General features: G+C 40.1%; 3 protein-coding genes across 4 annotated transcripts in view; 1 reads left to right on the forward strand and 2 right to left on the reverse strand.

The window, feature by feature from the left end:
• si:dkey-245f22.3 (uncharacterized protein LOC492819 homolog) overlaps positions 1–7,896 on the forward strand; it is a 351,352-nt gene extending 343,456 nt beyond the window's left edge. Inside the window, exons 2-6 of the mRNA XM_055025219.1 lie at positions 5,276–5,430; positions 6,416–6,577; positions 6,646–6,726; positions 6,797–7,030; positions 7,606–7,896. Of these exons, the coding sequence (XP_054881194.1) occupies positions 6,451–6,577; positions 6,646–6,726; positions 6,797–7,030; positions 7,606–7,886 (723 nt within the window). The 5' untranslated portion in view covers positions 5,276–5,430; positions 6,416–6,450 and the 3' untranslated portion in view covers positions 7,887–7,896. The remainder of the gene's footprint in view (positions 1–5,275; positions 5,431–6,415; positions 6,578–6,645; positions 6,727–6,796; positions 7,031–7,605) is intronic.
• Positions 7,897–7,913: 17 nt separating this feature from the next.
• tfe3b (transcription factor binding to IGHM enhancer 3b) lies at positions 7,914–16,937 on the reverse strand. 2 transcript variants are annotated; one of them, XM_055025063.1, is made up of 9 exons: positions 16,798–16,937; positions 13,827–14,049; positions 12,910–13,134; positions 12,455–12,550; positions 11,773–11,884; positions 11,626–11,682; positions 11,035–11,110; positions 10,778–10,925; positions 7,914–9,805 (listed from the first exon to the last, which is right to left on the reverse strand). In XM_055025063.1, exons 2-9 carry the CDS (start codon positions 14,016–14,018, stop codon positions 9,395–9,397), a joined length of 1,317 nt encoding a protein of 438 aa, XP_054881038.1. In that variant the 5' UTR covers positions 14,019–14,049; positions 16,798–16,937; the 3' UTR covers positions 7,914–9,394. The 2 variants fall into 2 exon arrangements, with proteins under 2 accessions (XP_054881038.1, XP_054881033.1); XM_055025058.1 differs by having other exon boundaries at positions 10,778–10,933; positions 11,034–11,110.
• A 220-nt stretch (positions 16,938–17,157) lies between these two features.
• On the reverse strand, positions 17,158–24,017 carry gnl3l (guanine nucleotide binding protein-like 3 (nucleolar)-like). Its single transcript, XM_055024999.1, has 15 exons — positions 23,942–24,017; positions 23,811–23,854; positions 23,265–23,375; positions 22,208–22,324; positions 22,042–22,125; positions 21,832–21,967; positions 21,644–21,747; positions 20,787–20,931; positions 20,581–20,668; positions 19,675–19,852; positions 19,450–19,592; positions 19,230–19,366; positions 18,112–18,260; positions 17,846–18,017; positions 17,158–17,259 (listed from the first exon to the last, which is right to left on the reverse strand). The coding sequence occupies exons 1-15, from the start codon at positions 23,952–23,954 to the stop codon at positions 17,207–17,209; spliced, it is 1,674 nt and encodes a 557-aa protein (XP_054880974.1). The 5' UTR covers positions 23,955–24,017; the 3' UTR covers positions 17,158–17,206.
• Between the last annotated feature and the right edge of the window lie 1,039 nt (positions 24,018–25,056).

The following is a 25,056-nucleotide window of genomic DNA, read 5'->3' on the forward strand; positions in this document are numbered from 1 at the left end:
CGGAAATGTAATCCAGAAATGAATTTTATTACTTATATCTTCTAACCTTAAAAATAACTATATAATATGCCCGTTTGAACACTCACACACGCGCACATCCATACTAAATCTTCTAAACTAATTTTTCAAACTTTTAAATATTTTATAAGTGCTTGAATTGTGTCATTTGATTGCTGCTTCTCTAAAAAATGGATCCAGTTCCTGAATTACCCTCTCAGATATTTTCTACAATAAATCAAGACATGTTCTACTACTTCTGTTTCCCCACAATAAGAACAATAACCAGATGGGTGTTTCCCTATTCTTTTTAAACCACTATTTAAAACAGTCTGCCTAATCCTCAACCTGTTAATTCATATTTCTTCTCTCCTGTTCATGATACTGTCATTTCTCATGATTACCTCTTTTTGTAAATGAGGTAATCCTCTTTCCTCTAAATTCCATATATCCTGCCATGTATTATTTATCTTATTTTTAATAATTACTTTTATTTCTGCTCTACTTAGTGGGACTTTACATTCGATTTCTCTTGTCTTAACTGCTTCTTTAGCCAAAATGTCTACCATTAAATATGGTAGACATCTCATGATTACCTCTTTTTGTAAATGAGGTAATCCTCTTTCCTCTAAATTCCATATATCCTCCCATGTATTCTTTATCTTATTTTTAATAATTACTTTTATTTCTGCTCTACTTAGTGGGACTTTACATTCGATTTCTCTTGTCTTAACTGCTTCTTTAGCCAAAATGTCTACCATTAAATATTATTCTTCTTCTTTTATGGCGGTTGGCAAGCAACCTTATTCCTGGAAGGCTTTTGGGATTATAGGAAACGATTAGGGTCTTCCTTCCAAAAATAGCAGCATTGGGGTTTTATTTTTCTTTCTTTCTTGTTGTTGTTTTTTTTCTTTATTACCATCATATACAACAAACAAGGTATCTGCATCAGATGGACACAAATCTGAAAAACCTGAAGAAGTTGATCCGGGCTGCTTCCATACATACAGAAAGGACGAAAAAACAAAAAAACAAAAACAACAACAACATAAAAAACATTAGGGGTTTTCCAGCAGTTGCAAATTGTTTATCATACTATAAAGCTCTCCATCTTGTTCTTTGTCTATGAATTTTAGAGATAAGAAGAGATGGCAGAGTTCCTTGTGAAAGGTGAGGAAAGATGGTTTAGGCTTCAAGCAAATGACATTTATGAATGAAAAACTTGCTCATGATAATTATTATTACAATTATTATTAATTATTACATTTCGTGGCCTTACTGTAAATTAGCCAAAATGTAAATTATGTCAGAGCGTAAAATAAGTGTTTTTCAGAGTTCTGCCACCTCTTCACCACCAGCTGAGTGTATTTCTAACAATATTTAACCACGCAATTGGCCGTTCTCAATAATTCCACCTTGAAATTATTTTTCAAGGTGTTCAAAATGATTTTTGATTGGTCTCTGAGGGTCCACGTGAATTCTAACACTTCTTTGTCTTTGGATGCATCCTCCCGTCTGGGACAGGAGAGCACTGTGGTTCAGCCTTAAAGCTAACGAAACAACTATTTTGCCGTCCTAATATTTTACCCAGTTGGGGTCACTCTCTGAACTCCTTTCTGCATATTTCTCTCGACAATAGTAGCGGAGCCTGGTAAGATCATCTGGTTCAGATATGAAATAAATTTTATTATTATTATTGTTTCTTTGTCTTGTGACAAACATAAGTTATTTGCATGAGTAATTCAAAGACGGTCAGCTTTTCTATATATTGATCGTCTAATGGTGGAAAAAGCAACAACAACAACAAAAAAAATAAAGATAGTATGCTCTAGACTTAAGATGGAGCACATGCTCACATATTCATGATGCGCTTTGATTAAACTAATTTATCTTCGGTGTAATTACAGAAGTCAAAAATCAACTTTATACCAGGTGAGTCTCTCTCGCCTGAGAATGTGAACCTGTACTGGGCTGATTCTGCCTTCAAATAATTGTAACAATCCTCTTGGAGAAGATTCATAAGTTAGAAATTAAAAGTCTGAAACAGGAACAGGTCTGTGAAAACAGCCTGTGTGTTTCACTCAGGAGAGAGATTCATTTGATGTATCAAAGAGTGATGTCATCAAAGACTGACGTCATCACTGCTGATGTCATTGTTACCAGTGGAACTGAACATTCTACTGGTTCATTCACATCAAACACGTTTTGAGCATCAGGAAAGTCTGGTTTACATTCAAAGTCTATGTGGAGAGTTGGATGCGCTTGATGTGTCAAACGCTCCAAACGGTTCAAATCGCGCCGCGCTAGACGCTCGAAGCGTCTCCACATAGACATTGAATGCAAACCAGACGCGCCTGACACTCAAAACGCATTTGGTGTGAATGCACCTTTATATGTCCAGTGTCACTTTAGGTCAGTGTTTCTCAATCCCAGTCCTCAGCCCCCCCTGCTCTGCATGTTTTAGATGCATCTCTATTTCAGAACAGCTGATCCAAATGATTGCATGACCTCTTCTGCAGTCATCAAGTACTGCAGAACCCTGTTAATCACACACAGATTCAATCCAGGTGTGTGGCAGAAGGAGATCACCTAAAACATGCAGGACAGGGGATCCACCTGAGGAGGGCATTGAGAAACACTGCATTAGTTCCATCATATTAGGACCAAACCTGGCTAATATGATGGACTCATTGATTTGGGTCAGGGGTAACGTTTAGAGGTAAGATCCAAATTAAGTTTTAGTCAATGTTAGGGTTAGGAATAGACTAGTATTGGTTAGGGTTAGGGAAAATGTGTGGGTTGGGCAAAATTGCAGCTACTAAAATGAAGGGAAATCAATTCAAAGTTCTAATATGGGTTGAAATAATTTTGACAAACTTATTTTATAAATCATTCTATGAATAATCAGAGATGATATAATGTTAGGTTGTACTTCTGCCAATTGCATAGCTGCAGTAGACTAATAGTCTAATGTGTTGAATGTGCTGAGACACATTCAACACATTAGAAACCAATCAGAACCAAAAGTTTGTCTTTTGGTTCTGATTGGTCGTTTCTGGACAGTAGCAGAGCCAGAGAACTTTTCACAGATTCTCTGGATCATATTCTACTGTCAGACACTTTTAACAAATATTCATTCATCCATCATCTAACACACTTATCCTTGCACACACACATTCACACCTTAAGACAATTTAGAGAGACCAATGAATCAATTAATTACTGCAGAGTTTTATCCAAACCTGGGTTTGGATAGTGACCCAGGTTAGTTCCAGCCGGGTGTGGGTCGGCGTAAAGGCCGAGCCGGACATAGCTTACCCTTCCTGCCAATGCTATGCAGGCCCTCCATGCAACTTGTGGAGGTTGGTTGCCTGGACGTCTGTTTTTCCTCAGGCCTCCATGTTTGTGTGGAGGTCTGGCTTTGCGTGAACTCCTCTCTTTGCAACCTGGATGTGGGTCGGTGCAAAGGCTGAGCCAGGCTATGGATGGAGACCCCTGGATGATTCAAGGTCTCTCTTTCCTTGGACTCCTCCAGTTGCAGGGGGGCCTCTGGTTGGTGGAGACTCTTGGATGATTGTTTTCCATAGCGAGTTTTAACTTCAGCTTCAGGTCTGCAACCTGACCCTGCAACAATTTCACTGTTTCCTCCTGTTCTACAAATTTAGCAGCTTGCTCAGCATGTCTCTTGAGCTGCTCCTCATATTTCAGTCTCACCCTATATTCTTCAACCATTACTTCTATCAGTCCTTTGTTATGGGAGGCGTGTTTTACAGCCTCCCTCTTGAAGTAATCTAGTTGTTGAAGAAGGCTCTTATCAGCTGTAACTTTGGAAGAGCCTCCTGTAGTTTCTGGCACGTTTCTGTCATGATCTCGTTTGACTTGCTGGTGACGTTCTTTTTCTAACATGCTCTGCAGTCTTTGAATCTCCTGCTGCTGTGATTTCACTTCAGCCTCACATGCAATCCTTCGGTCTCGTTCTTCTTGGAGGTCAAAGGTCTTACTCTGTAACTCCTTTTTAAGATCGTCAACCTGCTTTGTCAGATCAGTGACGTGTCGGCTTGTCTTGTCCACGACTTCCACTGAGGGGGTGATCTCGAAGCCAGCAGACCGAGTTGTTTTCTGCTCGACTTCTGAAGATGTTGGATTCTCAAAGTGGCCGGAAGGACTTGATTCCCCCTGGATCTCTGATGGTACATCTTCCGGCTCAATGGGGCTGTCGCTGTCTTCCTCAAAAGAGGAAAACGACAGCGTCGTAGTCGACTTGGACGTTAAGGTCCATTATGTCGACCCATGAAAGCTTGGCTGGAAAAGCTTCATGGTTACATGCAATCTGTTGTTGCTTCATGTCGATGAAAGGCGTGCAATATCTACAGTAGATATCCCGCTTGTTTCAATGACTTTCGAACGTGCTGTGAAGAGTGATCTGCTGCAGTAGAACTGTGGAACAGGTCTGACAAAACGCTTTCTGTGAGCTGCATTCAAGAGAGATTCCTTTGTGGCGTCATAGAGTTATGACATCACTGCTAAGGTCATTAGAAAAACATTCTTTTCCTATGGGAGTTGATAAGCAACCAGTCCTAAAGTTCTGCCATCTGCTGGCCTCGCTTGGAAGTGCTTTTCTATATAAAATTACTGCGATGCTTTTTATCATCTGTTGAAAAAAGGCTGAAAAATTCTGATGCTTTTCTTAGAATTCTAAAATATATTTTGTTTTTCTCCACAGTAACCCTAATATTCTTTTGCACCATCTGACAACATAAAATAGACTGAAAAATCTCAAAAGTCAACACATCACTCCCTTATCTAAAGGCGATGGAATCAAAATTAGGAAATAAATCTAAATCAAAATTTGTGAAGTAATTTCTAACTGAATTAAGGTCACTTTGGAGTGAACCAAGCTTCCTCCAGAGTGACGTAAAAGACACACATATATTTATTTAATCAGAGAAATTGTCATTTAAAAACTAAATTTGATTTTTACTCATACCGTCTATCACGTGTTGAAATGCATTTGATGATGTGAAAAATGTGACTGTGACAAAAACGACAGCCACCAACAGAAGGAATTTGGGAGTTAGTGTGTTTTTCACGAGAACAATAATCAATGGGTTTGAACGAAAGAGAAATAATTTCTCCAAAGCCTACTTAGTCGTCATCGTGCTTGCAAAAATCTCCTATTTATGAAACAAAAAAAAAGAAAAAAAATGTTTTGTTTCAATGCATGGAGTTACTAAAGAAATGTGTGTATGCCCGGACTGTGTATGTGTGTGTGTTTAAGAGAGCAAGAGAACGCAGGCGGATGAGAGAGAAAGGAAGGGGGAAAAAGAAGAGAGGCTTTCCTGCGAAGTTACAGTTCCTCCTCTGACAGTTTGCAGAATGATTGATCTGTGATGGTGGCTTCACCCTGGAATATCTTCTTTTGAGGAAACGGTTGTAAGTACAATTTATTCCCTTGGAATTGCCTACAGAACAGCTGTAGTTAGTGGGCTTGGCCCTGAATGTTAATCTCTTGAGGGTGGCAATTTTAGCCTGAAGAGATCAAGGCTTAGTTAGAGTTAGGGTTAGGGTTTAGTCTGACACAATCTTTATGATACAGCACAGCGTGCCTTACGGATGTCAGTTTTCTAATTGCATGTTGTTAAAAACTTTGTGAGCAGAAAATCACCCAATATTTCCACATGAAATATCGTATTATTTCTGTGCGTACACGACCGGTGACATATACAAAGAGAAGAGGAGCCCAGCTCACTCACGGAGCTGTCAGGATCTATTTCATCTGCTTCTTAAATGTGGGCAAAATGGAGATAAATAATAGATTAACTTCACTCCCATTTGCAAGTTGTCTACTCATCGCTAACAGCTGAGAAACCTCAGCTATTGATCTGAAATACGGTCTCCGTCGTTTGATCTAGACTCAGCGGCGTGTCGAGATCTTCATTCCCCTCTTGTCAGCTTCCTTGATTCAACTTGCGGGAATATTAATCTTACGCGACACACTCAATGCAAACATTGCATTTCTTTGTGTATCCAGTGGTTGCAAATCTACAGCACTTTACAACAGTATTCATGCCCACTTTTTCTAGTTTTACTTTTTACATTTTGTCGTACTAGAACCAGATCTTTGTCTATATTAGAATTTTAGCAGCAAATAGTATGTGTTCTTCAAAGGTTTGCCGTGCATTTTGGTTTTCATTCTCAAGTTGTAATTGAAAGATACTGTATTTATTCTCTGCACTCGTAACTCACGCTATAAGTATTTTCAAAGAGTTGTTGTGGACGGTGATGCTTTGGGCAGGAACTAATCCCAGTTGTAGTCTTTTGATGCTAACCGCTCAGTTTTCACTTCAAATCCCAATAAGACGCATGAATCAAGTGTGAACATTTTTATACTTCCCACTCCCTCGTTGCCCTCCAACAGAACAAGGCCGATTGTTTCTCTGACTGAACGTTTCAATGGAGGACAAGCAGATTTTCAGAGGGATGCCTGGAGACGGGAAGGGAGAAGAGGACAAGCTGCTGATGACCCAGAGTTCACAAACCGCGGCCTCAGAGTCGGACGCTGAAGCTGCGGATGGAACGGGTACGTTTAACAGGAGTGTGTGACAAACTTTACAGTGAAAAATGGAACAACGGTGTCTCATCTTCCAGGATCTTTTACTGAAGTCAACAGCATGTCAGAACTGTCTCCACCTGAAGTCTCTGTGATCGTACCACCAACTCAGACGAGAAGTAAGACCATCATCATGGTTCATGGCTCGGCCTTTCTGCTGCTGATTGTTGGTTTTGCTCTTTTACACAGAGGCGACCGCTTTGAAACATGATGTGCAGATTCACTTCAAGGGCGGATCGGCCACAGCTGTGTACATCTGCGCCCCGTGCTCTGTGGAGCGACACCAGCCGAAACCTTTGCATTCCCTGCTGCCGCCCTTCACGGAGATCCACAAACTCCCGGACGTGAGCCGAACACAGACCAAACCCAGAGGTCAAGACAGCCTCAAAACCTCGTCAGCTCACACCGAGGCAGATGGAAGTGGTAAGGCAGCTGGGTGTTTTTTGTAAAAAAAAAAAAAAAAAAGAAGTTTATTGGTATTTGATTATAAGAAAATGTATGCTATTTTATATTAATCACATCAAATTTTATTTTACTCCCACAGTTCTTATGGTTATGTGCATTAGGGTCCTCCATAGAAAGGCTGCTGGTCGCTGCCTTTGGCCTTTTCTGTGTCAGGAACTTTTCCATTTCTTGCTTGCTGGTCAAGTTTAATCTAGCAGCGTGATGCCAGTCAGAAATAAAAAATTGTTTTAACTTATATTTAATTTAAAACTTAATTATGATAAAAACGCTGAAGTTAAAAAACTTTAGAAAATGTGATACTTTTTATTTTTGCTTTTTTTCTCTTACCCTCCAACTTTCTGAGGCCCCCCACAGTGCCCCCTAGTGGCACCACTGTTGAAGAACAGTATTATAGAATACCAACATGGAAAACACACTCCTGAATAAGTCGTGGGCCTCCTAAAGTTTTATGTAGAAGTCTCAATCCGCACCGTTTTCTTTTAGCTCGTATCTCATTTTTTCTTTTTCTTTTACTTTGTCTCCCTCATCTCGAGACCTGTGTGCCGCCATCCTGCTGGGCTGCCTTTTCTGCCGGCCCGTGGACTGTCTAACGGAGACCTTCCGAGGATGCACCGCGTGCTTCTGCTCGCTGTGCTCGTCGCTGTTCGGCTGCGAGCCCGGCGCCCTGCGGCCTCTCCTGGACCTCACGCCGCCCTGCGGCCCGTGCGCCGGCGCGCGCCTCCTCCTCTGCGACTGCACCGGCTGCGACGTCTGCCTCCCGGCCGCGGAGTGCCTGGACTGCGCCATGGAAATCTCTCAAATGCTCTACCACTGACGCGTCGAAACAGGAGGCGGACACGAGTTGAAGAAAGTCGTTTTATTTGTTAAAATTTTTAAACAAAAGCCAGATTACTGGGAGGGGGACAAAACGCACGTGTTTTGTGTTTAACAGTCAGTTTTAACTTTCACACATACACCAGAGCAGAACATGTGGAAGGTAATAGTTGCATATATGCAAAAAAAAAAAAATAAAAAATCACGAGAGGAGAGGAAGTGTGCTTTGGTGTGGAGCACCTTTAAATAGACCTGGCTCCAACTTTTGAGCTGCAAGCCTCCTGCTCATCAGAAAAAAGTAAGTCGGTGTTAGAAAAATAACTCAAATTTAAGTACAATTCTTAATATTTGCGGCACCTACTTTACTGCAGAGTTGACCTGCAGGTTCCTCTTAATCGTCCATTTTTCTAATCAGTTCTGAGGTGAAACTGGTAGTTGTTGTTTTTTAAAGAGAGTCAAAGCCCTCTGCAGAACATACAACTAGCAATATTAAAGCATGATCAGAAATGATAACGCAAAGTAAAACAATCGGAGTAAAACATGCCAACTGGTGGAAGTCATTCAGTGATCATAGAAGGTTAAAAGAAAAAAACAAAAACAGATATTAGTTATGAAAAAGCATTTGTCAAACTATCAGGTATATATATCTATATATATAAAAAAGTTATGAGCTACAGTACTGTTGGAAAATTGTTCTCTTCTCAGACACTCATGCGTTTACCAAGTCAATCAACTCAAAAAACAACAACAAAAAAACGTGGAAGAAATCCTGCTTTGGCTAAACCAGAAGCTTGTACGGCTTTATCACCATGAGAACATGCGACGGGGCCTAGAAGCAGTCACTGGCTGCAAAGTATTAAACAAACAAACAAAACAATCTCTCATAAAATGCATAGACTGCCTTAAAGTAAGGTGCAATAAAATTGCTCAAAATAAAATACTCTTATGTACAAAATGCAGTAAATATTTCACAATGTGCCAATTCATAAAAGATCCCTTCTGTAGCTGCTGGTGAGACAACCAGCAGGAGCGAACGACGAACCCTGATTCCAGTCAGTTGAAGAAACAAAAATTTAAATGAAAAGTTAGACTGAATTGTTGGCATCTCTTAGTATGTTTGCTATGCCGGGGAATCCACAGCTTTTCTCATCATAAGAATAAATTTAGAAGAAAATAAAAGCAAGATGTCCCTTTTAAGTCTGAATTGGTCTTGAAAACTGCTGAATTTCTTAATGCTAAAGGTCCACTTCACTAATATATAATATTCCATTTAATAAGATTGCATTTATAAACCTAGACAATCATTTGAGCTGTTCCCAATAGGAACAATATGTATGGCAAAAAAAAAAAAAAAAAAAAAAAAAAAAATTCAATAACTAATCTGATTCAATATTAAGTTAGTTTTCCATGATAGCTTTGAACTTTTTTTTTTCAGTCCTATAAATAGACGTAAGTTATTAGGGATGGAACTGCACTTCCCAGATCATCTCTGATCGCTATGAAAACCTGTCACAAGTCCTCGTCCATTTCAAGGCTGCTCCTGCGGCTGCTGGTTTTAGAGGCACCTGGTGACAGTGGGGAGAACAGTGGCTCGCCCATCCTCTCCGGGGACAGGGCGCACCCGTCGTCCATGAGAATGTCCCCCAGGCCCACGTCCGGGTAGAGCGCCGAGGAGGCGGGGTCGTCCAGCTCGGCGAAGCTCAGGCTGCCGAGGTCCAGCGGGCTGCTGATGGTAACGCCGGCGGGGGAGTCGGAGGAGGGCGGGGAGAGGAAGGAGGCCGGCAGCGGTTGTGCTATGGCGCTCAGAGCCGACAGGTCCAGGGTGGTGGCGGCGCCGGGGTTCTGGGCGCCGTGGGGCGCCGCCGCCTGCTGCTGCTGGGAAGCTGGCAGTCCGTGGAGCCGTGCCTGCATTTCAAGTTCCTGAAGAAATGTATGCGAGAACGACACTGTGAGGAATAAATCCACTTCTAGTTTCAAAAAAACGGAAAGTTTGATAGATGTTTTAGGACTGTAAAGTACAACTCCTTACAAAAGTACAATTACAAATAAAAATTCACAACCTGTGGCTTCATTTCTATCCAAACAGTGTGGGATCAGCTTCCACTTAACTTATGGCTGCCAAGTCTCAGTGTTCATTTAACTGAAGGCTTTGCACATTTATCTTTGCAAAATAACTCAACCTCTGATATGGCTGAAAAACCTATTTTCTATATCAATAATTATTGAATCGTCTTTTTGTATACAATATCTAAATGCTTCCAAAATAGTGACATGTCGTTTTGTGTCTTTTCCACATTTTTTAAAATTTATTTTGAAGCCGTTACGAGCGACTGCTGCTGAGCAAGTTACAGAATAAGTTACGTTTTATTGATATAGTACATTTTCAGTAACAAGGCAATACAAAGTGCTTAGTGAGGTGATGTCACCAACCTATAGCAATAGCTAACAGGTTAGCTACCTTTCCTCTGCGTCCCTCTCCCAGAATGCTGTGCAGCTCTGAATCAGAGTTCAGTGAATATTCTGTATATTGAACACTGAAAATCAGTCAGTTCTAATAACTATTGATATCAATCACGTATCTATAGCGACATATATTGTCATTTATTTCTTGCCCTACTCTGACAACAGAGGCAGAGTGGCTCTGCAATTCTCAATGGGATTTAGGTTTGGATTTGACTAGGCTCCCAACAGATGCACATATTTTGACCCAAAACATTTCACTGCAGCTCTGGCTGCACGTCTAGTGCACCCGTCCTGCCGGAAGGTGGACCTCTGCACTGGTCTTAAATCTGTCCCGTCTCTGCACGGTGCTGCCACCGTCAGGTTTCACCAAAACGAGCGCGTGTGTACAAGTGTGCAACAGTGAACGCTTTAAAGAACGCAAACTCAGACCTGGATGCGTAACATTAGCATGTGGTTGGCTTGCTCCAGCTTCTTCTGGCGCATTTCGACATCCTTGGCTCTCTGCTGCTCCTTCTGCAGCTTCCGGATGTAGTCCACAGAGGCCTTCAGGATGGTGCCTTTATTCCAACGCGTCTCCCTGTCAGGCCCAAATAAAGAAACAAAAACAAACAATAATGTAAATGCAGTTGCACGAGTCACAACTGTAATTGAGAAAGGGCGAGAAGTTGTTCTCTTTAGCAACTTACGGGTCACTCGACTTGGGGATCAGAGTACCCAGCTCCTTTATTCGGTCGTTTATGTTGAATCTTCGCCTCCGCTCGACTGCAGCGACCGCAAAGGAAGAGTTAAGCAGCTGTCAGTTATTTCGACGATTAATCAGGTTTAAAAAAAACAAACAAAAACTGGCACATTCTGCAGATTTTTCACGAAAAACAAATACATTGAAAATGCAGATAAAGAAATTATCCAATTTCTTTTTGCAAACAGGAAAATAAACATTTGATTGCATTAATGTACCGTTCCATTACCTGAGTTTGATCATGTGTTGCATGTGGAGCTAAAATAGTACTTCTAACATTAAGATGAAAAAAACTGAAGAGTTCTGGGTGGAGCATTTTTAAAGGAAAAGTTTTTTTTTTTTTTTCATATCTTAAATGCAAAACAGTTTTGGCTTAATTATTGCTTTGACTGTGTGTGTGTGTGTTTTTTTTTCTCCAGAAAATATCCTGTTTTAAAAGTCTGTTTACTCCAGCTAACTATTAACTGATCGCTAAATTAGTTGATGATTATTTCATCAGTCATTCCAGCCCACCTCTGATTCAAATAGATTCACTTACTGAGGTTATGGTTGTCTTTCTTCTGCCTCTCCTTCAACAATGCTTTGGCATCGGCGTCTGGAAGAGGAGTTCAGCAGTGGAGTCGGACACATTAAATAAAAGTTTCATTACAACGCAGACAGGAATTAATGCAAGCAGGTTCTGTACCGGTAATTTCCCTTTTGATCTGTGGAAGGTCAGCAGGGCAGGAGTTGCTGACGGTGAGAGTCGGAGCTGCCATTCCAGGGCTGTGGTAAACGTCCAGCAGGTTTCCCGGGAGCTACAGTAACGGCAAACATGTTACCATGCATGCAGTGAATAGTCGGGGGGGGGGAAGAGAAATATCTATTGAACCAACGACACGTAAGGAACTTCAAAATGAAACTGCTGTTCAATTTGAAAGCTGCTCTTCATTGCAGGAGTTTTTAAAGTTTAGAGAGCATTTACCTCGGCTTGATTCCTTTTCTGGTTCTCCAAAAGCATCACCATAAGCCTCATTATTCAATTTATCCCACAAGTTTCTCCCTCGGCCCCAGTTATCAGCTAACCTGCTGCTGCTGCATTTTTAACAGTCGACACAAATCTGCTTTGACTTGCCTCCCCCCGTCGGGCCGGCCTGTGACGGCTCTGGTCTGCCCAGGCGGCGCTTCTGTGATGACTTGTAAGCGAGTGCCACAAATGTATGTTTACTCCCACAGCTTCTGAATTCCACACGTAAAAGAGAGCATTCCCTTTGCGGAAAAAGCCCTCAGGAGCCAGGTTCTGATGGCTGCGATACCGCGACAACCAGAATAACCTGTCGGTCCTGAGGGAAATGTCGAACAGGAACAAACGGCATTGTTCTTCATACCGTGCTGGGCAGCTGAAGACCTGAGTCGATCAAGGTGATGATGTCGTCGTTGAAGCTGGATTCGAGACTGATGATGTCGTCGATCACATCATCGATCTGGACGAGAAGAGAGAGAGAAAGAAAAGGCCTCCGTCAGATTCATTCCGGGAGCAAAACGGCGACGGCACAAAGCGGAGCTCGGCTTCACAGACGGAGCTGCGTGGTTCTGTTCAGCTGCAGGTGCAACATTTAACATCCTATTGTTACAAAAGAGCGACGAGAATGCGACAAGAGAAGGCATGCTCCGAGCAAACACAGCCTTTAAACTAGAAACCAGCCGGGCGACCTGCAATTAACTTCCTCAAAACACATTCGGCGAATCTGCAGAAACTATAACGGATGGGCGGCGTTGTGCAATCCGCTGCGGGAGGAATAAAAACGAAACCCAGAGTGAAAACCTTAGGAATTTCCCTTACTTCCTCCTTGTTCGAGCCGATGTTCAGCAGAGCCATGGGGCTGTTGGGGGCGCTGCTGGCGGTGGGGCCGACTTCGGGGGCCGAGCTGGACTGGTGGACGGGGGACACGCCGAGGGACTGCGTGACCGCCTTGTTCCCCAGAGTGGTGGAGAGGTACTGCTTCACCTGCTGCCTCTGGGCCTGCTGGATGTGGTACTTGGTGGGATTCTCCAAGTGCGTCTGCACCTGGAACATTTCAACAGTTTAAACGCTTAGATTCCCACCTGAGCCCACTGAGAGACACACAACATTGTGTCAAGAAAAAGATTTCATGATGCAAACATATTAGAATTGCATGTTTTTAACTTGATTTGTTATTGTGCTTGAGACATGAGCAACGGGTGACTGCAAAACCAGGAAGAAAAAAAATCTTTAGATTGAGAAAGTCCAAACATTTTTTTTTCATGTGAGCCAAGTAATTTACAATTAAAAGCTTAAACTGAACCGCACTACTTTAAAGCAACCAATAAAGTGAACAGATTTTTTAAATTTCAGGCTCAATTGAAGAAAATGAATTTTTTTTTTGTGAGCTTGCAGCAATAAAAGAGTCAGTCTTCCTATAAAACTTCCTCCAATCTGCCAAGTTTTAATGAAGCAACTGCAAGCAGATTCGGGTGTATTTTGGAGCTCACGTCATAGAGCTGATGTGACTAGTTACTATTACAACAGAAACAAACCAGAGGAAAATATGATCACTTTATGTTGCATCTAACATTTTTGTGAGTAGATTTTGATTTAAAAGTAGCAGTTTTGTCAGTGAATTTATTTCTGAATCAGTTTAGGGTGGGCTACATTTGAAGTTAGTTCACACGGCTGCCGACACACAATGACAGTTACACATTAATAAAAAAATAAATAAATAAATGCGTGGCTCTTACTTTTAGCACCTCCACAGGCACCTGCGCCGGTGGGGGCCTCGCGGCGTTGGGCGGCAGGGAGACGGAGATTGCTGGCGTGGAATCGGAGGCTCTGAGCTGGGAGGCGGAGGCCAGCTGCTGGGCCTCGCGCCGCTCCTGCTCCTGGGCCTGCTCTCGCATCAGCTGCTGGCGCAGCAACACGCGCGACGACATGGTGGACACCGATTAAGATGTAAGGATAGGGCTGCAGAGCAAAAACAGGACAAATTAATGTATGTACAGCAATATTTGATTTGTAGTCATTTTGATAACATTTATTTGGATGATGGCAAATTACACTGAATGCCATTTTCAGGCTCTTTATAAACAGGTTTTTTATATTCTAAATGCAAAATCTGTATATTTTTACACAGTTTTGACCTAATTACTTCTCTTGGTGTTTTTTTTTTCCAGCAAATTGCCTTTTTTTGTCTGATTACTCCACAAATTAGTTGATTATATTAATAATGAATTCGATTAATCATTTCAGTTGTAATTCAATCGTACTGTTAATGAAGTATAATGAGAGTTCGTTGAATAATGTTAAAATGTCTATATTTGCACAGTCTAAACACACTGCTTATCTTCTTCAGAACTACAACACCGGCTCAAACTTTATTTCTTTTTTATTTTGTCCCAAAAAAAAAATCACTGACTTTTTGCTCTCTGTAAAAAAACAAACAACAGATCAACTTCCAGCAAATTAAATCAACTTTTTCCCCTTTTCAACTTCCTATGTTGCCATTTCAGCTGTCAGACTGGAACATTATCACCTAACCAGCTTCTGTAACTCCGCCTACAAGTTTATAATGACCTCTCATCACCTACTGGTGATGCTTTAATGACAGCCGAGTGCATCTGGAAAACAAAGATCACTCCAGCATCAATAAAACAGATATTAACACACGTCACCATAGAAAAGCAACAAAATCAACTCATTCGCTTAAAAATGTAGGCGATGCAGTCGGACACAAGGCCGTCCAGTCTGACGAAGTCAAAAACAATCTTAGTCTGATAATAAAAAAAGCTTGTCGTTCCTTGAATTGAAGTGTTCATCAATTCACTTTTTGTTTTCGGTTTAATAAAAAGAAAAAAAAAAAAAAACAGATAAAGGGTTTGGGAGATGTGCTTTGATGAAGGGGGAAAAATGGCATTGCTCAAGATCTGCACAGACAGGCTTGACTTCAGGAAAACCAGAAATCGATATCTGCCAGAAAAAGTTTTCATTTGTGCGTCTCTAAATTTTTTTGTTGTTGCCCATTCATGTCTTGACTTTATTAACATTTCTTCTCTCTTTAACCATCTGCACTGCAGAAAAAATATTTGATTCATTTAAAAAAAATGTTTTTGTTATTTGAGCAATTAAATTTCAAGAGCTTAACTTTTTATATAGCTTCGTTACACGCAGTGATACGTTTCAAAAGTGAGAATGTATTCTTGCTCATTTTGACTGTTTCTTCTTCGGTCAGCTTGCCTTGACCGACACACAGCGATGCCGTGGTCAATAACACAGATGTCGGTATCATCGAGGCGGGTGGAAAGCAGAATCAGTATCTTCACAAAGCGTGTCAGAGAGAAAGAATGAAGAGCAGAAATGCCTCTGCTATGTGGGCACTAAACTTTATGAATTACCACTAAGTGGAAGCGTCACCCTGGAGCTGAAGCAACTTGGATCCTGTGCTTTTCCACTCGTTCTCCAGACTCTGGGACTTTGCTTTTTAAGAGCAGTTTGGACCACTGAGCAACAGTCCTGTCCTTTCTCTGAAACACTTCACTTCTGACCTCTGTGGTCCAGGAGTGGATTACCATGAGGAACCTAGTGTACCCAGTGTGCCGGACACGTCAGTCACCATCTGGAGAAGAGCTGCTGCTTTCCCTGTCGCTTGTTCGCCATTTTCTTTTCACCCTTTCACTTGTTTTTCCCCATTATTACGCTTTGGTGCAGCGCTCTGATCAAACAGCATTTTTCTGTGAAGTTTGTGTTCTTCCACATAATTATGTGGATCACAGGCAACTTCAGAATGAAAAAGAAAATCTATTTCATTATTGATCTGAAGTGACGTCCCAGGTTTCTTCCGACCTCAATTTGCCACAATTTCCATAATTATCCAATTAAAATGTTAAGTTATAAACACATCAAAATGTGTGCAGTGACACTATCCTTGTTGAATTCAATTAGATACTTTTAGTGAGATCCTCACTCATTGATGCAAGAACTTGACTCAGTAACATTTCCCCTTATAATCTCATCCTTGAGTTAAACACGGGGTTCCTACACAATCTCAAGAGTAGTGGAATGTTTTATTTTTTTGCCTTGGCATTTTTTCCATTTCGTACACAGACGGATAGTCTACTGCCTGAGTAGAAAAATAAAGCCGGAGCCATTCCCTGCAGCCAGACAGTTCAGCACACGCTGTTCCACGCTGGGAGGCTGCAGCCTGAGCGCGACGTGCCCCCGCGAGCTGGTTACGTAAAAACACTTGAAAAGTGCGCTAAAAACTATAGCGCGCTTCTCCGACGGCAGAAGTTTCTGTTACATGCCTCACGTCGCTGTTTGTGTTGGCTAATACTTTGTTTGGGCCCCACAGACGGCAGCTGGTTTATTGCAGCTGTTTTGTAAGCTCTATTTTAAGCGGTCTGCTTCGGTCGTCTTGACTTAGCCGAGCTCATTCTGACAGCTCCGACTTTCTGATGGGCCCACACCAACCAGCTGATTAAAAAAAACACAACTAATGTACTATATACACATCGTAAACTCTTGGTGTCCGCTTCTTCGTTTTGACGAGAAGATAAAGCGTCGTTAGTTGCTCTTTTTCTAACTAAAACGAGTAAAGGCTAGCTAGAAATAGGAAGTTACCGTTCAGCTAACAACTCTGCTAGCAGCAGTCGACCATTAGCCAACAAGGAAAGGCTTTTAAATTAGGAAACATGCCGTCGGTTAAGATATACTTACCTTACAAATATATTAATTTCACATAATTACAGCCATTAATTCCCGGAAACCTCCGCTTTCTTTGCCATGTTTTACCGTCGGCGGTTACAAACGAGAAGCAGCCCCCTAGCCTCGACGCTTAAAGCTGTTGTTTATGTTGCACTGAGGTCATCACGCACGCAACGTCACCCGGAACTTGTCGAAATCTGTCAAGTTGTAAACTGAATAGTTTTCCTCTTTAGAACAGATTTTTTATTTTTTTTAATCAACATTTGAGACATAAAGTAGGTATAATTGCCATTTACAATATATAAAAAAAACACCAAATGATAACATGATGTGTATACTAAAGTAATAGTTAAGTAAACACAGGACAAAGAATTGTTTAACTTTCTTTTTAATTCAATTCCCATGATAAGTCCTCTGACAGTTAGAAGTCCATCGCAGATGCAAGTGTGTCCGATAGTTTGGTGGCAATTTTGTCTGTTAAAAAAAGAAAACAACACCAACAATCAAAACAAGTTATGCAACAGTGGGAAACAAATCGGTCAGTAATAGATTTTCTTCTACGTAAGGGGGAGGCTTGAACTTAAGAAACCTGCTGGAGCACGTTCAATGTCTTTAATGGTTTATTATTCTACATATTTGTGACAAAACACACAACCTGAAATTCAGGAGAATTTTGATGTTGACATCAAAGTGCAACCAGCACAAATATGTGTTAACAAGTAAAGTTAACAGCTCAATATCAGGAATATATATATATTGATATCATTTTTTAAATATTTTAATTTCTTCTTTTTTGACACATTAGAAAGTTTCAGTCTCATTCTGTCTCATGCACCAATCAGGCTTTTCCTGCTCCGTACAGATTATACATATATTTTGTAGGTCTGACATGTCGAGTCAAGTTCTCATTTTTAAATTGGCACAATAGTTAAAATACTGTTGGTTAAACTTAATTTTAGCATGCCGCTGTACTTTTATTTTTTTCTTTTTGGCAATATGGTTATACAGGATTTACAACCGTTATTGTCTAAGAAAACAGTCCAAACATGATGATACAAACCGGCTCTTTTCTGCTGCTTTTTCCTCTTTTTGTTGGCAGCTCGGAGTGCCTGACCCTGCTGCAGAGGATCTACTTTCACAATATCCTTCAAGTTTGGAGCTTTGGGAGCCGCGTCTTTCACAGGGGCGTCCGTCTTTCTCTGGGCTTTTATCTCCACCGTCATCGGTCCAAACTATTTGGACGTAGAGAGGTTGGCTTGATCATTTTCATTTGAGAACAGGCTAAGAATAAATATTTCAGTTGTAAGCACACAGGTACACCCTCACCTCTGAATCCTGGTCATCCTCCATGGCTTGGGCTTCATCTTCCAGAGACCCTCCCTCCATTTCCGGGTCAGGTGACTCGATCTGACCCCCTTGTGTCATTCCGGCAGTTTCCATGCAAAATCCCATTTGGACGTCAGGGCAAGAGGACTCTGAATGACAAGGGAAAAAAATCTCATGGTTTAACTAAACAAAACAGTTTGGCTGAAAAAACACTTGAGGAATATTTAAAAAACTATGCAAGTTTATGTTTCTGGCTCTCAATTTATTCCTACATATTTGCAGCTCAGGCAACTTGGTATTCTCACGTGACATAAGTTCCCCCTGAAAGAGGAATTAAGCATTTGACAAACAACTGTGGTAGAACCATTCCTGCTCTTACTTTGGACCTCACCAGTTTAAAGTGTAAAATAAGGTTTGTGATTGTGGGACTTGATTAAAATGTTTAATTGAGTTAATTGCAGCATTTGTAATTAATCAAATTTTCATCAAAAACTATATAGAATCGACAAAATAAGCAACATTTTCAAGTCAAAAACATGTTTTGCTGCAAAAGTATTGACCGAATAGACATATGAGGGCAACAACAAAGATATTTATTGTTCTTAATCTGATCATATTGTATTCCTGCTCAGCTTCAAAGTTTCAGGAACCCGATTTGTGGACGTTGACGTTAGCATTGCAACCTTTGTGCTGCTGTAACGTGTTTAATTTTAGCTTGCACAATTTACCGTTATCATTCAAAACTCCTTTTTGCATAATTTCCACACGGCAATAGATTGTATTTTCAAGCAAAAATTAACCCCAGTGGACCAAGAGAAGCAGCTTTTTTATCTATAGCAGTTGTTTGTCAGTGTTGATGGCTTGTGCATCAGATTTACAGACATACCAGAAACATGGAAATACAAAAGTTCTGGCCTGAACCTTTGTACTGTGCATTAAAAAAAAATATATATATATTTACGCTAAAAGGTTAAATCTATATAATTAATTGATTATAAAAATAATATTTTAAAGAAATTTACATAATCTGAAATGTAAATGTATGTCTTTAGGTAATCATGCTTTCATCAACTTTTTTTTCTGCAAAGTGTGAGGTCACAGACTTGGACTCTGTTTACCTGCAAGAACCTCCTGATTTCCTTTCTCCAGCTCGTCCCAGTCAAAGGCTTTTCCCATCTCTGTAACAATCTCAGCGCTGACATGGGTGGGCAGAGTGTGTGTTTCTGGAGGGTGTGTGAAGTAGCTGATCCTTCCTCTGCATGAAATTAAATGAAATCACATCAAACAAATGCTGACTGAGTGTTACCGGTAGGAGTTTTAAAAGTCTGGTTTGCCCACCCCGTCCAGTCCATCAACACGCTCTTAGCTGCTTTGTCGGTGTCTGGCAGCCCCCCCTTCCTCAGTTTGCCTTGCCGCCGGGCGAGAAGAGCCAGGAACTCCGGAGCCGTCTGGAAGTCTGGAACGCCGTAGTGCTCAGTGATCTGTGCACATAAAGGTGCTGTCAATGCCCTGACTGACTGACTGACTGAAAAGCGGTACCAACGGAGAGCCGCTGGGACGGACCTGGGCCTTGTTACACCTGCGGAGAATGGCTTCGACGGGTGGAAGGGGATCTACAAGCTGTTCGATTTTCACGCAGTTACGAAGGATCATTGCAGCGTCGCTTGTTGATGTTGCCATGACGATTCCGGGACAATCCAGGAGCTTAATATGTTTGTCCAAATGCACTTCTTGAAGACACCTGAAGACCAAAATAATAAAAAAAATAAAAAACAACCTTTCAGCAAAGATCTACTCTTGTGCTCAGAGTCGGTTCATCGATTTTTCTCTGTCAACTTAAACGCCTCTGAAAGTCATAAGTTTAAATGAGTTGAACGTGAATTAATTCAATGTAATGAACTGAATTTTCAAGACGCTAAGAATTAATCAAACCAAATTTTACTCGTATGGCAGCAACAAGGCATTTCTAAGTGCTTTGCATCATAAAAACACAAAGACATGCAACACAGAGTCAACAATTGAAACATGGCATATATTTATTGACTAGTGGTTTACTGATAATGTTTCAAAAGCAATTCTAACAGGTGAGTTTTTAGCCAGACATAACAGCACTCAGTGTTTTGGCTGTTTTTCAGTTTTCTGGAAGTTTGTTCCAGATTTGTGGTGCTTAATGCTGCTTCTCCGTGTTTGGCTCTGGTTCTGGGGATGCAGAGCAGAACCAGAACCAGAAGTCTTGAGAGGTCTGGAAGGTTGGTACAACACCAGCAGAACAAACTGCCTACTATGTTCAATGTGAATAGATTTCAGTGTTTAGAGCAGTGGTGTCCAATTGCCAGTCTGTCACTAGTTTAACACATCTAAAAATCAAACTTGATGACATGCTGAAGTAGTAATTCGGTCAAAGGAATCAGTTGTATTAGGAGTCAGAACGCCATTGATTTAGCACAAGGAGCTCAGCATCACACTTACTTTGTGACCCCAGGTGTGGCTCCGACGCTGCACGCCCGCGCCCGTTTCAGACTGTTGATCAAACTGCTTTTCCCCACGTTAGGAAAACCTAACAGAAATATACATGAATAAAGTTAGGTTTGGTTCTTTTTGCATGCATTTTACAGTGAATGAAGCCTGAAATTAAGATTATAGATCTAGAGGACCCTAAAACCACAGCAGCTTACCCACAACTCCCACGGTGATGGCGGTCTTGATGTCCAGGTTGCGGCAATAGTTTCCCAGTAATTTCATCAGGCAGTCGGCTCCGATGCAAGCGCTGGTGCTCAGGAGCTCAGAGGTGGCTTGAGTTACTGGGACGTTGCTGCGTTTCTGTCCACGAGAAGAAAAAAAACAAAAAAATAAACAGAACGCATACTGGTGATACAATTAACTTTAATAAAGTGGCTTTAATATTTCAAGGGGTGCACCGAATTACTACTTCAGCATGTCATCAGTTTTCTGGCTGATCGCCAATGTTTAAAAAACCTAATTTGCTGTTTCTGATTTTGACCGATACTTTTGTCTGAAAACTTTTGCCAAAGTTGCTTTGGCAAAAGATGGATGGATGACTATTGTTTAGGAATGCACAAATTAAAAAATATATAAATCTGATAATAATGACCAATAACAGTCAAAAGACCAACCTCCTCTCCTCCAGAAAGATATGGGAGCTAGATGGAAGTTAATGTGGGTTGTCAATATCAGCTCAATGTTAAAAATGACCAACAAAAGCAGGTACCAACGTTGAGATACTGATATAAATATCGATTGTTAATATCAACCCGATACTGATACATGTTAAAAATGACTAATATTAGCAGATACCAATGTTAAATAGCGATGTATTGTGCATGCCTACTATTGTTAACCATACACATGCTGATGTAACCTGGGCCAGTCAAAAGGGGACAGCGGCCGATTTTCAGACCTTTGCGAAGGTAAGTATAAAGTATCGGCCGATAGTCGATCACCCAATTTATCAGTGCACTTCTAAATATTTCAACATTAGTTCAGTAACAAGATTAAAATTCTTAGCACTTACCAAGTTCTTAGTTTGTTGCTGGGTAGATGCTTTGAAAGCCACAGTAGGAAATTCGTTACGGAGATACTTAATCCACTTTTCCACGATTTCTTTCGATACCAAATCTAGAAATCAAGGATTGTCAAATAAAAAGCATATCAAAATGAATGAACCCTTTCTGTAACCACAGGTACAAGCATTCTTCTTACCGATCTTATTGAGGACTAAAACGATCTTCTTGTTGGTTCCACTCTGGATGACGGCTTGCTCCACCTGAGGACATCTGCAGCCCAGAGGGTCCCGGGCATCCAACACCTCCAAAATGACATCCGAAGCCTCCACGACCTTACAAAGCACAATGCTTTTCATAAAGCTATTCTATTAAAAAATGATTAACCCAGGGATTGACTGAAACCTACCTTTTTAAATTCTCTGTAATACGCCTTTCTTGAATTCTCATTTTCAAAGTTTACATTTTTTTCCAAACTCTGCATCTCTGTTTCCTTTGGCAATGAGAAAAGAAAACTTGACACAAATTGTGAAATATGGAGCGTCTGATTAGCTTTCAGGCTGGGATTTTTATACCTTCAGCTCAAACTCTCTTTGTCGCTGTAGGATGTCGTTCTGAAAGGTTTGTAAATTTCTCCTCTTCATCATCTCACGCTCTCTGGACAGCTTCTGCTTTTCTTGGAGATCTTGAAGCTGACAAGAGATGCAGATTACAGCCCAATCCAGTTTCCAAACATTCTCAACTAAGTCAAGTAGACGTTAAATAAGCCAATGCAGAAAAGCAGAAACTCCTCCAACAATCTGCTCTATTACCAGATTTTATATTTTTAATGTGCTAAGAAGACACAAAACAAATGTAACTTTGTTAAATAAAATGTAACTTCATTCAAATATATTTGATAATTTAAAAAAAAAATGGATTCTGTGTTAACTATAGTTGTTTTGAAATAGATTTTAACGTTTAAAAAAAAAAAACTTAAAAGAACACGACTGATTAACTGCAACTACATCTGAGAATATCAAACTTTAAAATACTTAGGCTGAAGCATTATAACACATCAAACTAAAGATTACAGCAGTTTTGTGTGTTAGTACATTTACAATATTCTAAATATACATATTTTACACCAGTTTGGTTTTTTTTATATTTTGAAATGCTTTGAAGATATTAAACAAAAAAAAAAGGTACACATCAAACTATTCAAACTAATCTGCATTTGTTGTAATAAAATACTTTCTATTAAGAAATATTTTAAATTGCTATTTTGTTATTGCTTTCAAACTACTCTGGATATTGCTAATATTGCATATAGTAATAGTAACCTAATTTTTAATGTGTTATTTCAAATTTAATGAATAAACTGTGTGTTTTATGCTATTAGATTATTGTCTGATAAATTATGGAAAATGTAATATCTTTTTTTTATTCAAAATGGACAACGCTAATTTACCAACATGTGTGTTTCTATCTGTCATCTAAATGTGTCACAGGTCTCCAGTCTCTGGCAGGTCAAAGTAGGTAAAGAGCAATAATAAAACATTCAAGCACATGGCATAAATACCTGTAATCGCATTAAAAACAGCTCATATAAAAAAATAAGAAATTACAAATTGAAAGCATTTAAAAATGTACCCTTTGCTTCCTGACATTCTCAGGTCTCCTGGAGTCCTTGACCTGGTGAACAGCCGGCTGCTTGCTATTGTTTGTCGGCCCTGATCCTTCGGTCTTCCGCCCATCCTTAGTCTGAAAACAGCATTAAGGTTCTTTACTACTTTTAAAGGGATCACAAGTCCGGACAAGGAGCAATAGACTGAAATCAAATGCATCAAAATGTCTGAGTGGAGATACTTGTGTTAGTCTTTATTATAGCTACATATTAAAATATAATAATAATTCTACAGTTTATTATTATTGTTATAATTATTATTACAGACTCGTTGTCCTCAGATTTGTTTTGAGAGCCTATTTCTACTAGCTATGAAACCATGTATATCCCTCAATAAGCGATGTTAGCGCTTAGATTTCCACTTAAAACGTTTTTTTTTGTACGGAATGTGACTCTGCTATCAAAACTACACGCTTATGTCAAAAACACGGTATTTATACGTACTTGTGACAGGCGTTGTGAAGTTTTTCCTGAAGTTAGCTACAGGCAGCGTTAGCCGCGACGGTGCTTACCTTAAACTTCCCGAGAAAACCAAGACGTTTGGCTCGTTTCTGCTCTGTGGCCGAAAACAGAAACCGGTGAGACAAACCATGAGCACGGACATTTTAGGCAATTCCATTCAGCGCAGTATTGGCATACGTACTTGCTTTGGACATAATTTCACCCTCGCCTTCAGCTTTCGCACGTGGAGGTCAGCTGGCGAGTGGATTAAACTGTCAACATCCGGTAAGTGTCAAAGTAAAAGCACCGACCAACTCATCTGCCTCTAAAGTCTAAAGTCTGCTTCAAACTATTTTTACTGAAGTAAAAGTAAATGGTATCCGTCCAAGAAATTACTCAAGGAAGAGTAAAATGTAAAGGTATGTGGTAAAAAAAATAAAAAATAAAATAATAATCATAATAAGAATCATAATCATAATAATAAAAGTTACCAAGTGATAATAACTCCTGATTTAATATTTTAAAATTATGTCATCATACAGACAAAGTTACGTGCAAATTCTGGCATGTTAGCAAGTAAACTAAAAACATCGTACAAATAAATAATATAATTACACAATGTAAAGATAACACTTTTTCAAATCTCTTTTTTTTTCCAGTATAAAACCTATGAAACTTACACTTGTTACTGAACTAGTAGTAGTTTTGTGTTTATCATGTATTCAGCTGACCTCAACATGCTAAAACAGGCTCAGCAGATGGAAAATAACTTTAGAACAACAAAGCTTGTGAACAAAAAGGTGCCTAATTTTATCATAACGATTTTTGTCAATCATTTTTCACTTGTCATTTTTATTACAATGTCAATAAAACATTCATCCATTGTTTACACCTAGTCGTCCTTGAATGTTATACATAAATAAAGTCATACATAATTTCTTTTAAAAAAATACAGTAAAATGTAAACAAAAGCATCCATTTAAAAAAATTCCTTCCTTACTTATTCCACACGTGTCAAACTCAAATCCAGCCCACCACAGTTATGTCTGTGGCCCTCAAGACTCTAGAGGGCCACATCAATAGAGCTTCAAGAAAACAGATATTTAACTTTTAAGAAGTACTCATTGAATGCAGAGAAAGCTATCACTTTAATAATTCAGAGCTTGTTTTTGACTGAATGGTGTATTTTTTCAATTAGTAGTGGGAAAAGGCAGAGGAGCGCAATTTTATTCACAGGTTATCTGTGCTATGCTGTCACAACAATGATGATCTTGATCTACATGTACAGATGTTTTTTGTAAAAGTGGCACACCGCTG

The sequence above is a fragment of the Poeciliopsis prolifica genome, unplaced genomic scaffold (genome assembly GCF_027474105.1).
Source record: "Poeciliopsis prolifica strain line A6 unplaced genomic scaffold, Auburn_PproV2 SCAFFOLD003, whole genome shotgun sequence".
Taxonomy (NCBI): domain Eukaryota; kingdom Metazoa; phylum Chordata; class Actinopteri; order Cyprinodontiformes; family Poeciliidae; genus Poeciliopsis; species Poeciliopsis prolifica.

What these genes read in the sequence shown, in the direction of transcription:
- gnl3l (XM_055024999.1), bottom strand. An exon ending in AAAGAGAGTTTGAGCTGAAG is followed by an intron (nt 22,126 to 22,207) that starts GTATAAAAATCC and finishes TCATTGCCAAAG; the next exon opens with GAAACAGAGATGCAGAGTTT. An exon ending in AGGATGACCAGGATTCAGAG is followed by an intron (nt 18,018 to 18,111) that starts GTGAGGGTGTAC and finishes ACGTCCAAATAG; the next exon opens with TTTGGACCGATGACGGTGGA.
- tfe3b (XM_055025058.1), bottom strand. Translation starts at nt 14,018, where the DNA reads ATGTCGTCGCGCGTGTTGCTGCGCCAGCAGCTGATGCGAGAGCAGGCC. An exon ending in GATCAAAAGGGAAATTACCG is followed by an intron (nt 11,683 to 11,772) that starts GTACAGAACCTG and finishes CTCCTCTTCCAG; the next exon opens with ACGCCGATGCCAAAGCATTG. An exon ending in TCCCCAAGTCGAGTGACCCG is followed by an intron (nt 10,934 to 11,033) that starts TAAGTTGCTAAA and finishes TCTTTATTTGGG; the next exon opens with CCTGACAGGGAGACGCGTTG.